A 16,786-nucleotide genomic window follows, 5' to 3' on the forward strand; every position below is an offset into this window, starting at 1 on the left:
CAACGTCGCCAACCGTTGAATGTCTTCCAGGTGATTTTGAAGTTGAATTTGTGGAATTGTCTTTGTTTCTGGAAAATGAAAAATGTGCTTGCGTTACTAGAAAGGTTTTCTCTTTACAAGATAAGGATAAATATAGGCATTACAGGAAAAACATTAGACTGATTACTATTTTTTCAAATTTTGTTCATAACCTCATAGGCAATTGTTTTATAATGAATATGTATTGTTTACCTCATTGAGTTGTCTTTCTTTTTAGATTCTTCTGAAATCTTGGCTAGTCTCTTCTCAAGATTTGCAGCCAGCTTCTTTTTTTCCTTTTCGGAAATACCAACTAATATGTTGATTTTTGTACTTGATGGAAATCCACATTTCAACTGCATCTCTTGGTTTTGAAAAAATGTAGTGAAAATGTATGACAGACCATTTTTCTTATCTTGCTGTTGTGAATATTTAGCAAACTGGAAGAAGTTTTCTAAATCTTTTGAATCAGAGACAGAGAATTCCAGTCTTATGTCTGATTTTGCATCTTTTGTTATGCCTATGATGTCAAAAAAAGTAATCTCTTCCACGGTGTGTACATGCTTTTTAAACAACGGAAGTTGGGACTTAATATACTCGAAGATCTTTTCTTGCTGCTGTGGTTTAATTTTCGTTGAGGCCGACAATCTAATAACCAGAAAAAACGCTGAAATAAAGGAAACTAAGTATAGACTTGACAACAATTTAGTTAAATGTAGTTTGTAAATTGAAATCCGTCCGCCATTAGTATTGCATGTCATGTAAAGCAAATAAGAATGAGTAGTTCAGAAGACGCTAGTTTTCTCTCCCGCCATTAATAACGAGGGATGGAAGACAGAATTTTCAATCACAATTTTTTGTATCCTTGCTCAGGAAGCCTCTAGAAAAATTTCTTTAAAGGCACTGACCTCCTGATTTGGCTGAAAATAATTTTTCTTTCAAACTGAAGTTTGGTCAAATTATGAACATTAGAATATGAGTTTTTGTTTCTAAAATATTTAGAAAATAACAAATCAAGAAAAAAAAGATGACTGTGCCGGGAATCGAACCCCGAAACGCCGCGGCAATAAAGACATCTTCTCGTCGTCGTAACCAATAGCGCTACAGCGGAATTAGTGAATTATGATTTCAAAATATAGATATTTATAATCGAGACAGTTTACCTGGAGTAAAGCGTTACAAACGCTTTTCGATTTTCATCGTAAAAAGTAGTAAAAACAACAAATTCTCATGTGTTTCCGTAACATATAGTTTGTCAGTAATTAAGTTTTAAAGCCTTCTTAAGAAATATAGCATTTATTTCCAGATATCTAAAAAAATATTTTTTTTGTTGCCGAACGATCTGGAGGCCAGTCCCTTTAAAACATTAAACATTAATACTTGTAAACTTTGAAGCCCTATCGCCTTTTGATAATCGAAAAATTTAGGAATATGTCAATTTAACTAAACTACTTTAATTTTATAAGAGGCTAGTGCACTATTGTTGTACCCTTGGTGTTTGTGTGTTCGGGTTTAACGTCTTTTTCAACAATTTTTCAGTCATATAAACGACGGTGTCTACTTGTAGCAGTGAGCACAATGCCCAGCTATATAGTGCTGCCTCACTGGAATATCACGCCGTAGACACGTGGCATGATACACCACCCAGTCACATTATACTGACACCGGGCTGACCAGTCCTAGCACTATCCCCTTAATGCCATTAATAGTACCATTTTTTACGTCTTTGGTATGACGCGGCCGGGGATCGAACCCACGACCTCCCGCACTCGAAGCGGACGCTCTACCACTAGGCTACCGAGGCGGTTACCCTTGGTGTTTAAACCTAATTCTGTTGAACTATTCTGAAGTACAAACGCATAGATCTTACATTGCCATACGTTATTTCTAACTCGGGTCAATAATTAATAATTATGTTTTCTACTTTTAGTAACGAAGACCTTGACCTTGATCCTAGGGGCCCCATATGCACTCCGAAAATCATCTACACACCAAGTTTCATTACATTCGGTCACTTCTAACACAACTGTTTTTCTTTGTTTAGTAATAGCGACCTATAACTTGACCCTAGTGACATTATTTGCAATCTCAAACTCCCTCTCCATGCAAACTATACCAAAACTCAAAGTTTCATTGCCTTATGTAAAGCGCCTTTGAACGTGTTTATCATAACTAAGGCCAATAATAAAAAGGTTACTAAAGAAGCTATTTATAGTAACATAAAAGGGAAGTAATTAAAAACTAGAAATGTGTCCATGGGACACAGATGCCCCCACTACATGACATTAAAATGACAATTTATTCCCAGGTCAGGGGCCATAACTCCTACAATACTGAATGAATCCGGACGCGAAACCCCAGGTGCACAACTGCACATGCTGACCAACATTCCTGTAAACTTTGGTGACTCTAGATCAAATACTTTTGGAGCTACGCACAACACAACATTAAAATGACCAATTTTTAACTAAGTCAGGGGCAATAACTCCTACACAACTGAATGAATCCGGACGCGAAACCCCAGGTGCACAACTGCACATGCTGACCAACATTCCTGTAAACTTTGGTGACTCTATGTCAAATACTTTTGGAGCTACCATGAGTTTAACTAAGTCAGGGGCTATAACTCCTACAAGACTGAATTAATCCGGACGCGAAACCCCAGGTGCACAACCGCACATGCTGACCAACATTCCTGTAAACTTTGGTGACTCTAGGTCAAATACTTTTGGAGCTATGCACGACACAACATTAAAATGACCAATTTTTTACTAAGTCAGGGGCCATAACTCCTACAGGACTGGATGAATCCGGACGCGAAACCCCAGGTGCACAACTACACATGCTGACCAACATTCCTGTAAAGTTTTGTGACTCTAAGTCATATACTTTCGGAGCTAGGCGCGACACAACACTAAAATGACCAATTTTTACAAAGTCAGGGGCCATAACTTCTACATGACTGAATGAATCGGGACGCGAAACCCCAGGTGCACAACTACACATGCTGACCAACATTCCTGTAAAGTTTTGTGACTCTACGTCAAATACTTTTGGAGCTAGGCGCGACACAACATTCTCGGAAGGACGGACGGACGGACGGACGGACAAGGGCAAATCTATATGCCCCCCCCCCCCCCCCCCCCCAAAGTGGGGGCATAAAAATTACTGTAAGTGAACAAAAGAAGGATCTGCCAAATAAAAACAGGAGCACTGCAATGCAACGCAAATGCAGAGCAATATACACACAAAACAAAGTCATATGACCTTTGACCCCTAAGTGTGACATTGACCTTGAATTAAGCCATCTGAAAATGCCGCTCTGCACATCGTTTCGATGAGGTGAACATTTGTGTCAGGTTTCTTTGAAATCCTTCAAGGGGTTCAAGAGTTACATTGCGGAAGGGAAATTGCTAACCAACAGACAGACAGACAGACGAACACCGAGGCAATAACATAATACGTCCCTTAAGGCGTATAAAAAGAAATCGAGATCTTATGGTGATACAAGTGTGCAAGTTTGGTTAAAATCAAATCATAAATGAAGCTGCTATTGTGCAGACAAGGTCAAAATAGCTAATTTTGGCCCTTTCAGGGACCATAACTCTGGAACCTATAATGGGATATGGCCAGTTCAAGAAAGGAATCAAGATCTTATGGTGACACAAGTTTTGTGCAAGTTTGATTAAATTCATCAATGCCATTAAAAGAACGCACTCAGATTAATATATTACGTGGCGGAGCTGTTTTGTGAACCAAAAAATAAACATTTCACGTGGTATCTAGTATTTCAAAATCTATAAGAATATACTTTGGAACTTTAATGGACATTTCCTTTTAAAACGATGAAAGTGTATTACAAAAAAAATCTAACTTCGTATGATATTTATCAAATCAATGACTATAACTATACACACTGAAAGAAAGTACCTGATATAAATCTCTATTTTTTTTTCATTTTTTATGTTTACATGCTGGATCATTTTCATATCGAAAATGTTTTTATAGAATAATTATGATAAACTTGAATTCCGCAAAGAATAGAACAGATAAAGAATATGTAGGTGTAGAACACCCCTCCCCGCTACCCGCCCCTCTCTATAAAATTTGACCGCTGCATTCACCATTCGAACCACTTTGATAATGTCAAATAAAAAAACAAAAACAGTTAAAATAAAAAATAACAATTTTATTATGATGATGATGATGACGATGACGATAATTATATTATTATTATTATTATTATTTTCTGAATACTGAATGAATTGATCACCGTTTGAGTATAATTAGATACAAAACCAAAGGCTGAACTTTATTAATTGAACATTTTATTTTCAACTTCGACTTTTAATTATATTTCAAGTATCATGAAAGCTAATTGCGACACGTGGTAAGTTATGGGAGGTCACGTTAGGAAATAAAACAAAATCTTCGTTATTACTTTATAAATTCATGGAAAATATCTTCTTTTTTTTTTTCATTTTTCTTAACCTAAATTTGTCGAGATCAAAATTGCTGAATGAATAGTCCATTAATCCAAAATCATCAATGATAATGCAAATTAGTTAAAGCTGTGGGTTTGCAAAGATCTACATATATTTTCCACTGTCTTTCGGCGGATATTTACTGTAAAACAAACTCATTATTGATCGAATAGATCAGAAAACAATATATCTCTAACGTAATTTATATTGTGCAATCATGTCTTTTTGCCCTACGTAGAGTGCGCAAGCGCGAAAATTGTTTCCCGTTGCTAAGCAGATAGCTCTGTGTAAAAAGGTCTATAATGATAATAATATGTCCCTAGTGACCCCACATGTAATCCCAAGCTCCCTCTCTATGCAAGCTACCTTCATACCAAATTATCTGAAACTGTTCCTCTATTTTAGTAACGGTGACATTGACCTTAACCCTTTTGACTATATGTATTAAAAACTTCGTTTCTATGCAAGCTCCAAATATTCCAAGTTTAAATGCAATCGGTTATTCTTATCTCACGTTACAGAGTGAGACCCAAAGTTTGAAACCGGCCAGCCGCTTTTTAAAAAAACCTAGTTAAAAGGCCCGGACCGGGAAAACGCGTCCAACATTAAAAAGATACGATAGACCAACGGTTAGCACACTGCGCAACGTTACATTAAAAAGGGTACGATATACCAGCGGTTAGCACACTACGCAACGTTGGAATTTTCAAAGAACGCAGTTTAATTAATAGTCAGGTGATCTTAAGACTTAGCGACAAAAGTGCGCTAGAGGACCTGCATGTTAATGCTCGGAGACAATATCTATGTTGAAGCTTGAACCTTCTCGGTTACTTTGATAGTTGTTTCCGAAAATAAAACAATGCTGTATGTAAATTAGAGGGGTCAAAATGTCATGCTATTGATTTTGCGACTTTTCTGTGTAGCTTATATTTCAATGATTATGTACTCACATCTTTTCTGGAAAATTGTATCACTAATGTATTATGAAACTATTTTTAGTCATTTAGAATTTATGCAAAAATAAAATAGGACATGAGAAATTGAAAAAAAATGTCTGAAATTAGGGTCAAAAGCCCTGTACTTTATCTATTCACGTTGAGACAATGTCAATCTAGAGATACTATTAACACAAACTTCATACAAAGATTAAGGACATGAAGGAAAAGTGCATTGTACAAAGACAATAAATCTACCCAGCTAACTTTTTTTTTTAATTATCTCCCTTGATTAAACATGCATATAACATTTCTTTTCCAAAGAATAAAAATTTCACACATTGAAAGAAACTGCAATGTGTAAAAATTATGAGGCTATCACTTTTTATATGATCTCCCTTTATAGATTTTAGTTGTCTGAGCCATAACGTTAAACACTAAATGTCACAATGAGGCACACATGCGTGTTAAATGGAGACAGTACTGGTAACTGACATACTGTTTTTAGGGGGTTAACGCTGTTTTTCAACAGTATCGGTTATGTAACGGCGGGCAGTCATTACCAACTTTTAGTAAAATCGATCTCGGAAAATCGATAAATTTGCCTATATAAACAAAGAAGGAAAAAATACTTAAACTTAATTAGAAAAAGTTCTATTTGGAAATCAAAAATTCGATACCCCACAAATTAAAGTTTAATTTATTCCGGATATTATGAATATTTTTTTTTTAAAAATATTTATATATTTGGTTGGTCCTTTTTGACTTTAAATAGACCCACCTCAATTCATATAGACTCTGTAGGAAACGGGTAAAAAAACTGACTTTTTCAAATATAACAGACAAAATGAGATATTTTCCGCAAATAATCAAAAAATCGATAGCCCTAAAAATGTAGAAAAATTATTCAATTTTCGTTATGTGTAATTTGTTTTAAATTTAATAATGGTTTGTTTGGTCCTTTTTGCATTTTAGTGTGTACAGTGAACATTTCTTAAAAAATTCCGGCTTTTTCCGCCGTTATCCGTAAGTACTCGGAAGCTGTCACGGAAAATATTGTCGTCTGCTAGCCTGACTTTGTCGGTACAAATTGTTATAGCTCAAAGCCTATGAATTGTAGGCAACTTCACATTGACAAAAAAACCTGAGATTGTAATTAGACAAATTAAAACAAATTTATTGTTGTACTCAGAGACCCGAAACCTAGATCCGCTGTCGTTTAAAATAACGCTATGGAGGATTTAGTGTTCAATTCGCATTAAATATACAAATGCTTTTATTTTTCATCGAAAAAAATATACTTAAAGCAACTAATTCTCATGTGTTTCCGTAAAATATAGTCTGTCAGTAATTGAGTTTCAAAGCATTCTTAAATATAGCGATGATTAATTTGGGAGACAATCAAAATCCCCTTGATCAAAATGATTAATTTCCAGATACCTATATTATTTTTTGCCGAACGATCTGGAGACTTTTTTTATTGCCGCGGCGGTCCGATCTCCGACGCGGTCATCTTCTTTCCTTCGTATGGGAATTTTTAATAATTTTGAAACAAAAATAAAAAACAAACATTTTCTATTACTCATAATATGACCAAACTTTAATTTGAAAGATAGCCTTGATGAACTGATAACTCTGCTTCTTTCCGAACCTCCTTTGTATATATTATTCTGTATTCTTAAATTAATGCATGTTTTTGGTACATTCTTTAATCATTCGTTTAAAAAATTGCGATATCTATAATTTGTTCTAGTCCCAAGATTGCACACAATCACATTTTGCATAAAATAATTTAATTGAAACAATAATCTTAAAATTACCCTTTGACATTTATTCTGTATTACAATATTGCCTAGGGGTAAACAATATCCGGTCAGTGTTGTTTCAAGCCGGGTCATAAAAGATATGTTACCCCACTTTTTACTACAAGTGATAGGTATTTTTATGGTTTTATGGTTTTTACGTTATAATATATATTTATTTTATGCTAACTAATGAAATACTGTATTCTATCAGTTAAATATTTTCATATCTCATCGCTCACACTGTGAAAATATGAAATCTATATTTTCACACTGTGAGAGATATGAGCTCCGCCCCCTCATACATTGTGTATGAATTTTAAATTATTTCCTTAAAACAGGATGAAAATTATAGTCGCACTTTGTTCTTTATAGTATATTTCTCGATTCAAATTATTTTACTTAAAGAGAATTTCATACCGTTATGCAGCAAAATATAAAACAATATGGAACTTTATGTTGCATGCGTCTTTATAACGTCACAGCACGTCTGACGTCATGTCTGTTTTCGCGCGTCTGTTTCCCGCGCTGAGATTAAAACAGTTGCAAAATGCATTTCTCAACGGAATTGAGCATAAGATAAATAGAAAATTTGTGTGTTTTTCGTGAATATGGAATATATCTCACTGAGAAGTGAGAAAATTTCAAATATTTTCACGAGCGTGTAGCGCGAGTGAAAATGTGAAAATTTTCTCACTTCTTATTTTTCAAGTCAGTACTATGATCAAATTTTAGTTTTAAATAGTATCTAATTTTAAAGCATCTGTTCCTCCATATTCACTCAAAACAAACAAATATCCTCTATATATTCCACTTTCTTCTGTCTTTATATAGTCTTTTCCCTTTCTTTCAGGAATTTTGTTATTACGATTTTTACCCTTATTTCATAAATCGTATGACAGTAGGACGAATCAGTACAAATTTAGAATTCACATCGTTCATAGGTAAATATTACAGTGTAAAGATCCTGGCCCAAATTTCACGAAAAAAAACTAAGTTATTACTTAGTTCTATTCTAAAATTGAGATATTGATGAAGTTATTGTTATTTAATTAATAAGTAACCTAACCAGTGTTCCTGGACTCTGTACCAGTACAAACCTGTTCTCCGCAAGTAACTGCAAACTTCCCCAGTATTGTTTGTCACTTTCCAATCATCCTCAGTCACCTTATCGTTTTTATACATTTTAAAGCATTTTTCAAGAAACGGTTAAAAGGGTTGGTTCATAAAGGAATTGTACGTTAACGAACCATATTGCTTTATTATGTTATATTACGCTTGTACGGAATATAGATGCAAAGTGCAGGAAGCATAACTCTTTCGACTGTCTATACCAGTTTATACCCTTTTTGTTATTTTAGTCTAACAAAGCTCCTGTTGATAATGAAATGTTTTGAAACTATATATGGTACCACATCAATATAAACAACAGATACTGAATAAAACAGCTAACCATTTATTTAACCAATATCTTCAAAATAACATAAAATAATTCTTTGAAATGTAGCGTACACGCAGAACAATATGTTATTGGTGAAAACCCGAACTTTCAACAAAATCAAAGCAACTCTTCAGATAAACTTATTCATTTTACGATTTCAACCCATTTTTGACAAGTCACAAAAATAAACAAAAATGTTTAAAATTTACATGTGCATACTAAAAACGAAAATAGTTACTGTGGGAAGAAAATGAAATAACTTCCTGGTCGTGCCTTTTCTAAAAAGAGCATTCATTATTCATATGATGTCTAACCATTCTCTAGAAAAAAAATCAGTATGAACACTCCGTACTCTTATAAATGGTATTCACTCGTTTTCTGAAAACTGCTTTTATGTGTATTTTTGTGATTTTTACAAATGGGGTGAGATAGTAAATTGAATATGTTTGCGTTATTTATTATTTTTGAAATTTTATATGTTATTAAAACACTTTGGTCTGAAGGTATGCTGAATTTCAAAAATGTATTTGTGTACAGTAATTGGAAAATACTGGAAAATTAGCAAATGGTGGTTAGATATTGTTTTCAGTATATATACTCTGTGACCTTTAACTTTTATATTTGACCACACAATGAGTTTTTGAGTGCGAGTCTATACTTAATTAATTGGATACAAGTGTATGGTCTATTTAATGTAATTCAAATCAAATATAATGTAGTTTTTCATGAATCATTGCATCAGTACCGCAAAATTATGTGAGAAATATCAGTTTTAACACATGACCTTTTGACCTCTTTTATTCAAATGTACATTAAGAAGTGCTGTCAAATGACAAATGCCCCCGAAGCGTGCCCAAGAATGATACAGTTGTCTACGCAAAATAAATAAAAAATTAAATAATGACCTCGACCTTGACCCGAGAGACCCGGATCATGCACAATGCATATTCTAAGGCTAAAGTATTTATTTGCACAAAATGACTTCTAAATCCATATATAAATAACAAAAACAAAAATAATGACTGCATGCAGAAAACCGATACGTCAAATTGTGACCTTGACCTTGACCTTGACCCAAGAGATCCGGGTCCTAGACACGACATACCCTTGGCATTAGATGAACATTTGTGCAAACTTACTTCAAAATCCCTCCATGTACCAAAAAGATATGGACCGGAGACGGAAAAAAATCACACATCATTTTGTGACCTTGACCTTGACCTGAGAGGCATGGTCATAAGCGTTGCAAACCTTCTCAATATGGTCAATATTGGTGTCAAATTATTTTCAAATCCCCCTATGAATGTTGAAGTTACAGCCCGGACAATAATTTACACAGACGCAGGCTCGCGCGCGCGCGCGCACACACACACACAATCGCACGCACGCACTCATACACACGCACACACAGTGCGATTATAAATAAAAATATGCTAAAATACCGGTTTCTGAGCTACAAGAATTACCTAACCCTACCGTCTAGTCTCGCAGCACATGTTAGTTCTCCACATTACTTTAAATATCATGCATACAAAATTCTTTAAAAAAATATCAGCTGTCCGTGTGTATGCATGGTTAAGGAGTGGGGAAATAAACTAAATTTTAACACACATATACACCAAAATGTAGCTCAATCATGCATCGATAGAAAACTAACTGAAGCGGTTACTGATCAGGTACCAAGTCCGTAATTTACTTTCTCTACGGATGAAGGGGAATTGGCTATGTGCAAGGTGTTTACAATCATGTAGACTGAACATCAGTAGGCTAAATTTGACTGCATGCATAAAGAAAACATACGCGTAGAAAGCATATTTCAGGGCCACAATCCAACTAAACAAGGCTGCCGTGCTGGCCCTAGATCGTTCACAACTGGCTTGAACAATTTGTTCGAGCCAGCAATGTCTGACAAGAATATTCTTGTTTTTACTAAAATCGCATATAAGGAAAACGTCCCCGCCGCGTCTGGCAATCTCATTTTACATAAGTGAATGATATGAAGGATTTTGGTCACCTAAGGAATATTTGTGTGAAATATTTTCAAATTGTGCTTCCAGAGGATAAGATGTTTAATTTTTTTTTAAATAACCATTGCAATAAAGAAAACTAGCCACGCTCTATGACGGTATTATTTTTAAAATAATCAAAATAACTTTAAAGGTTTGCCCCAGATTTAAAGAAATCAATGAAACAATTATTTCCCAGTGCTGAAATTTCACATAGCTATGTGGAACGTACCTACTTTTGGCATTTTTAAAGGGGAATAACTGTTTGAGAATATTTTAAGTATCCAGTCGTACGGAACAGTACGGTGGAATATGTAATGTAGATGTTGTTCATTTATCAAATATTTCTTTGTTTCGATGATATATTCCTTAACCTTTATGAATTTGGTAGGTCATCAAAAAAAACCGCGCCTGGTGGTTGTTTGTTTTCACAAATCAACGTAGTTTGAAGGTAAATATTTTAAAATCGAGCCAGATCAAAAGGATTTAAATTTACCAAGACAACACATTCTTTACTAGTTTCGACCTTTATTTCGTGCATACCAGACGGGGATTTCCGGTATTTTTACCGGTGCTGGAAAAATCCATCTTACACCCCGGGGTGTATTACGAACTACATATATGTAGAAAATTTATGTAGTTATTTATATATTATTTCGAAAAACGGGAAAAAAATCCAATACCTTGACAGTTCCTCTTTTTCCTGATAGTATATTTCTCGATTCAATACACGTTATTTTATCAAAAATTCATAACGTTACGCTGCAACTGATAAAACAAAACCAGAACTTAACATTGTTATTTGTCTTTGAAACGTCATGACGTCTTTCCTGTTTACGGACGTTGGTTTCCCGCGCTTTGTTTAAATACGCTGCTATAAGAAATAGTTCTAAAAAGAAAGCCGTTCGACTGACTTTATTTTTATTTTTATATCTTGATATTGGTATGCAAGAAAAAGATTCTGTCACTGGTTATAGGTGCAGATGGGAATATCCGGCTCTCGAGTAACTGTTTAGGCGGTAACTCGGTAGGAACCTCGTTACCGCCTAAACAGTTACCCTCAAGGCCGGAAATTCCCATCTGCACCTATAACTAGTGAAAGAATCTTTTAGTCTGCGTCAGAAATAACAACGTACAATACAAACGACGTCACGTCCGTTTGGACGCGAACGTCAACGTGACAAAAAGCGCAAATATAGAATATATTTGTATTAATGTACATATAGGTACGGATCATAATGATACGGCGGGTATTTATCGAAAACATATTTCTTCAATATGAAGCAGAGAAAAAATAAAACCCAACATATCTACATGACAAATTTTGAAGTATACATGTGAAGCATAAGCGAGAATTAACGATAGATCTACTTATAATTATATAAATAGTAAAATAACATTAATTTAAAAGCTAACCACACATATATAATTACAGTATAATAACAATAATAACAATCAAAAAATTAAAAACTTTCATTAAAATACGATTAAAGACAAAATGCAGTCAAACGGCGGAAAAGGGGACCCTTGAAGCAGTAATAAGGGGAGGTAATAAAACGGCAATAAAATATCAAAATGCTGGAAAATAGAGCCGATATATTCTTAACTTTTACAAAAATTATTAATATTATTTTAAAGTTAGAAAATATATTAAAAACAATACTATACAGTGAAAATATTTAAGCTGTAGGGATATTTTGAAAAAGTTAGTATATAAGACCCTATTTAAATGTTAGTCCGTAACTGTAATCACACAATAAACATTACGCTGGTGTTCATGCCAGATGGGTGCACGGTATTTTAACCGGTGAATCCAGGACGTTTCACGTAATAACCTATCTAAATCATTACCAACAATTTCAGTTGGTAAAAAACTGAAATCATCTAAATTGTGATGAGTACTGTTGAAATGGGCAGCCACACTACTAGCATATGCTGGATCGCTGAAATTGTTAATGTCAAATTTATGACTGTTCATACGTTTAGAAACCTGTTGTCGTGTTTGACCCACATACTGCATGTTGCACTTTTTACAAGTTATGACATAAATGACATTTGATGATGTGCAGTCTGTATTAAATCTAAGTTTATACACAGAAGAATTAGAAGAACTAACGAATTCATCAGTTTCTACTATCTTGCTACAATGTGTACATCTAGGTCGGTAGCATTTCCTGGAACGGGCGCTGATGGGGGTAGGGGGCATTGCAGAATATCTAGACTTTACAAGGAAGTCTTTAAGATTTTTACTACGTTTGTATGCTAACACGGGTCTACAGGAATGCAACTGTTGGACTGAGACATTTGGCGATAGTTTAAATAAATCCCAGTTTTTATGTATGATACTACCAATGTTAGGGAGGGAGGGATTATATTCCGTAACAAAAGGCACAATATCAACCTGATCAGAATTGTTATTGTATTTCAGAGTTTCGTCTTGTGTAACATTATGCATCTTGTTAAATGCAGCATCTATTACACTGTCTGGGTAATTTCTGGATTTGAAAAATTCACCTAGAGTGTCCAGAGATTTAGCAAATTGATTATCGTCAGATATAATAATTGATTACCGTCAGGTATTTCTGAGGAGGAGATTTTTTATTTTTTATCTTTCGGTTGCAATGACAACCAAAATTTTGCATTGGTGACCTAGATCTGTAAGAGGACCGCCCCCAAAAAGCATTCCTGTGAAATCTGGTTGAAATTGGCTGTCTGTTCTCGAAACTGTATCTTTAAAAATTGATATTGAACAATCCTAAAAGCTCATTACGAGCACTTGGTGCTCAAGTGAGCTTAAACTCATAAATCATGGAAACTACGGTTAACTTTATCTAGATCCTAAAACACATGCAAACCAAACAAGAGCTAAATATGTGTAAACATGGTGATTAAATGTGCCGGAAATGGAAAAGAAACAAACCTTCGCTTATAATTATTCCACCAAAATCAAAGTGATGAACTTGATGTGCAGGTTACAAACTTGCACATTCAAAAGTATGGCCTCTAGAGAGGTCACAAGATTTTTCTATTTTTAGACCTACTGACCTAGTTTTTGATCACAATTGACCCAGTTTCAAACTTCATCTAGGTATCATCAAGATGAACATTCAGACCAACTTTCATACAGATCCCATGAAATATATGGCCTCTAGAGAGGTCACAAGGTTTTTTTTATTATTTGACCTACTGACCTAGATATTGAAGGCACATGACCCAGTTTCGGATTTGACCTAGATATCATCAAGATGAACATTCTGACCAATTTTCATGAAGATCCATTCACAAGTATGGCCTGTAGAGAGGTCACAAGGTTTTTCTATTTTTAAATCTACTGACCTAGTTTTTGACCACAGTTGAACCAGTTTCAAACTTGACCTAGGTATCATCAAGATGAACATTCAGACCAACTTTCATACAGATCCCATGAAATATATGGCCTCTAGAGAGGTCACAAGGTTTTTTTTATTATTTGACCTACTGACCTAGATATTAAACATGTTCCAGTTTCGGACTTGACCTAGATATCATCAAGGCGAACATTCTGACCAATTTGCATGAAGATCCATTCACAAGTATGGCCTCTAGAGAGGTCACAAGGTTTTTCTATTTTTAGACCTACTGACCTAGTTTTTGACCGCAGTTGATCCAGTTTCGAATCTGACCTAGATATCATCAAGATGAAATTTCAAAGCAACTTTTATACATATCCCATGAAAAATTTGGCCTCTTAGAGAGGTCACAAGGTTTTTTTTTATTATTTGACCTACTGACCTAGTTTTTGACCGCACGTAAACCAGTTTCAAATCTGACCTAGATATCATCAAGATGAACATTCTGACTAATTTTCATGAAGATCCATTGAAAAGTATGGCCTCTAGAGAGGTCACAAGGTTTTTCTACTTTTAGATCTACTGACCTAGTTTTGGAACGCACGTGACCCAATTTCGAACTTGACCTAGATATCATCAAGATGAACATTCAGACCAACTTTCATAAAGATCCCATGAAAAATGTGACCTCTAGAATGGTCACAAGCAAAAGTTTACGCACGGACGCACGAACGGACGCACGGACGGACGACGGACGCTGCACGATCACAAAAGCTCACCTTGTCACTTTGTGACATGTGAGCTAAAAACGCAAAACCAAACAATAAAATATTAACCAACTCATAAATTTGCCGCAATCAAGTTTACATTCTGTGAGCAAAATTCTGTCTACTTCGCGTCTAACACAACACATTTCTTTCCTACAAATTTTACCTATTATACTTTCATTTTTGTAAGAACATGACATGTACTGCTTGGAACTAAATGTACATTTTATTTACAATAACTAAAAGACGACAAATTTCTTGAAGCGTGTCAATTTAAATTACCATGGAACCTAGTAGAAGTAATGTTTACGCAATTATCATCATGATGATTTAAGTGTGCATAAAGAAAAATACTGTACTTACTAACGCCTCTCTGGACAGACGACGCCATGGTATCAATATTTCTGAAACAGGAAACAGAATAAATGTTGAGATCACAGATAAAAGTAGTAAAAATTAGGGGTTTCACACTTCTTGTTAGCGGATCGGGCGGGGCGAATCAAAATAAGGCAGCTTTTGCGGAACGTTGCGGCCATGTTTGCTGAAGCACGGGTGGTAAACGCGCAATCCAATTCCCACTGGGAATACGCTAAAAATGGGTTGCGCGACTTCCGGTGTTGGTGTTGCGCATCAGTATATACAAAATCGAGGTAGGTGGGTTTTTGTTTTTGTAAATAATAACACATTTACGAGTGCTTTCGAAAAAAAGCAAAATGCTATTCGACACAAAAAATGAATAAAGATCATATTTGTGAAATACCAACTTTTTAATTTAAGAATCAGCTCTGTTATCACGAAAACTGCTGGCTCGAACTGTCAAAAAAGCATGGAATCATGAAAAATGCAAATTTTCTAACTCTTGTGCCTTCTTTCTGGAAATGTGACGCTTCTGATTATCAAACACGTGTAAAACAGTCATGAATATTACATACACTTGAATGAAATGTTGCTTTTGGGGGAAAGATTGGCTAAAAATAATCGGGAATGGGGTTGCGCCCCGGGAATGGAGTTGCGCATATACATTATATACATTATGATTTATTCGAGCAACTCCATTACCGGGGCGCAACCCCATTCCCGATGATTTTTTGTCAATTATGTCCCCGTAAGCAGGTTTTGAAGCAAATAATTTTGATATTCGTTACTTTATAATAGTTGAGTTATCATAAAAAGCATCAGATGTCCTCAGATTAGGCATATGAGGTCAGAAACTTCCATTTTTGTTGATTTCATATTTTTTTCACTCTTTGTGTCGCCTGAGTTTTTGTGATAATAGAGCCGAATCATAAATTACAAACCAGATGTTTTACACATATGATGTATTATCATATTTGTGTCGAATAGCATTTTGCTTTTTTCGAGAAAATTTATTCTTGTCTCATACTAAGCAAAATCATACCTTCACATACCTCAATTTCGTCCTTTTTTACGCGCAACACCGGCACCGAACGTTGCGCAACCCATTTTAAGCGTATTCCCCGCGGGAATTGGATTGCGCGTTTATCACCCGTGTGAAGTCTAAAAGATAAACTCGTAGTTATTTTGAATCAAAATGGTGGGGATCTGGTGGTACATGGTTGCAATCTTTTGTGAAGATTTATGAGATTTTGCGTTAAGAATTAAGTATGTCATTTAATATGCCATATGCATCCAATCCATAGTTGAATACTTTTAGATGGTAAACCTTTTGCGCCTTTCGTGCAAAACAATACGACAGGAAATGCAGACGGCATTAAATCAAGGGGTTTCATATTAAGAGTACATTGTCATTGAATATTTTAAACAAATTAGATCCTTTTAAAAATGAGCAGTTGTGTGATGCTATCTACTAGTGTTAGAACTTGATCTACTACAATTACAATTAGAGCTACTTGATGAAATATGTTCAAAAATTGATTATCCGTAGTTAACAGCTGCAAGTATGTCTTTAGAAACACTATTTTATTTGAAGCCAAATAAGTGTCTACCTACTGTTGTAATTTTATAAAGATTTTGAATGTAGTC

General features: G+C 34.9%; 1 protein-coding gene across 1 annotated transcript in view; it reads right to left on the reverse strand.

Moving 5' to 3' along the window:
* Window positions 1–231: 231 nt before the first annotated feature.
* Window positions 232–16,786, reverse strand: part of LOC128554411 (uncharacterized) — a gene marked incomplete at its 3' end in the record, with an annotated part of 46,551 nt that continues 29,996 nt past the window's right edge. The window contains exons 2-3 of the mRNA XM_053535693.1: window positions 15,146–15,186; window positions 232–685 (exon numbers count right to left, since the gene is read on the reverse strand). Coding sequence (XP_053391668.1) covers window positions 232–685; window positions 15,146–15,173 — 482 coding nt within the window. The remainder of the gene's footprint in view (window positions 686–15,145; window positions 15,187–16,786) is intronic.

This window comes from Mercenaria mercenaria, unplaced genomic scaffold (genome assembly GCF_021730395.1).
Source record: "Mercenaria mercenaria strain notata unplaced genomic scaffold, MADL_Memer_1 contig_5022, whole genome shotgun sequence".
In the NCBI taxonomy this organism is placed as follows: domain Eukaryota; kingdom Metazoa; phylum Mollusca; class Bivalvia; order Venerida; family Veneridae; genus Mercenaria; species Mercenaria mercenaria.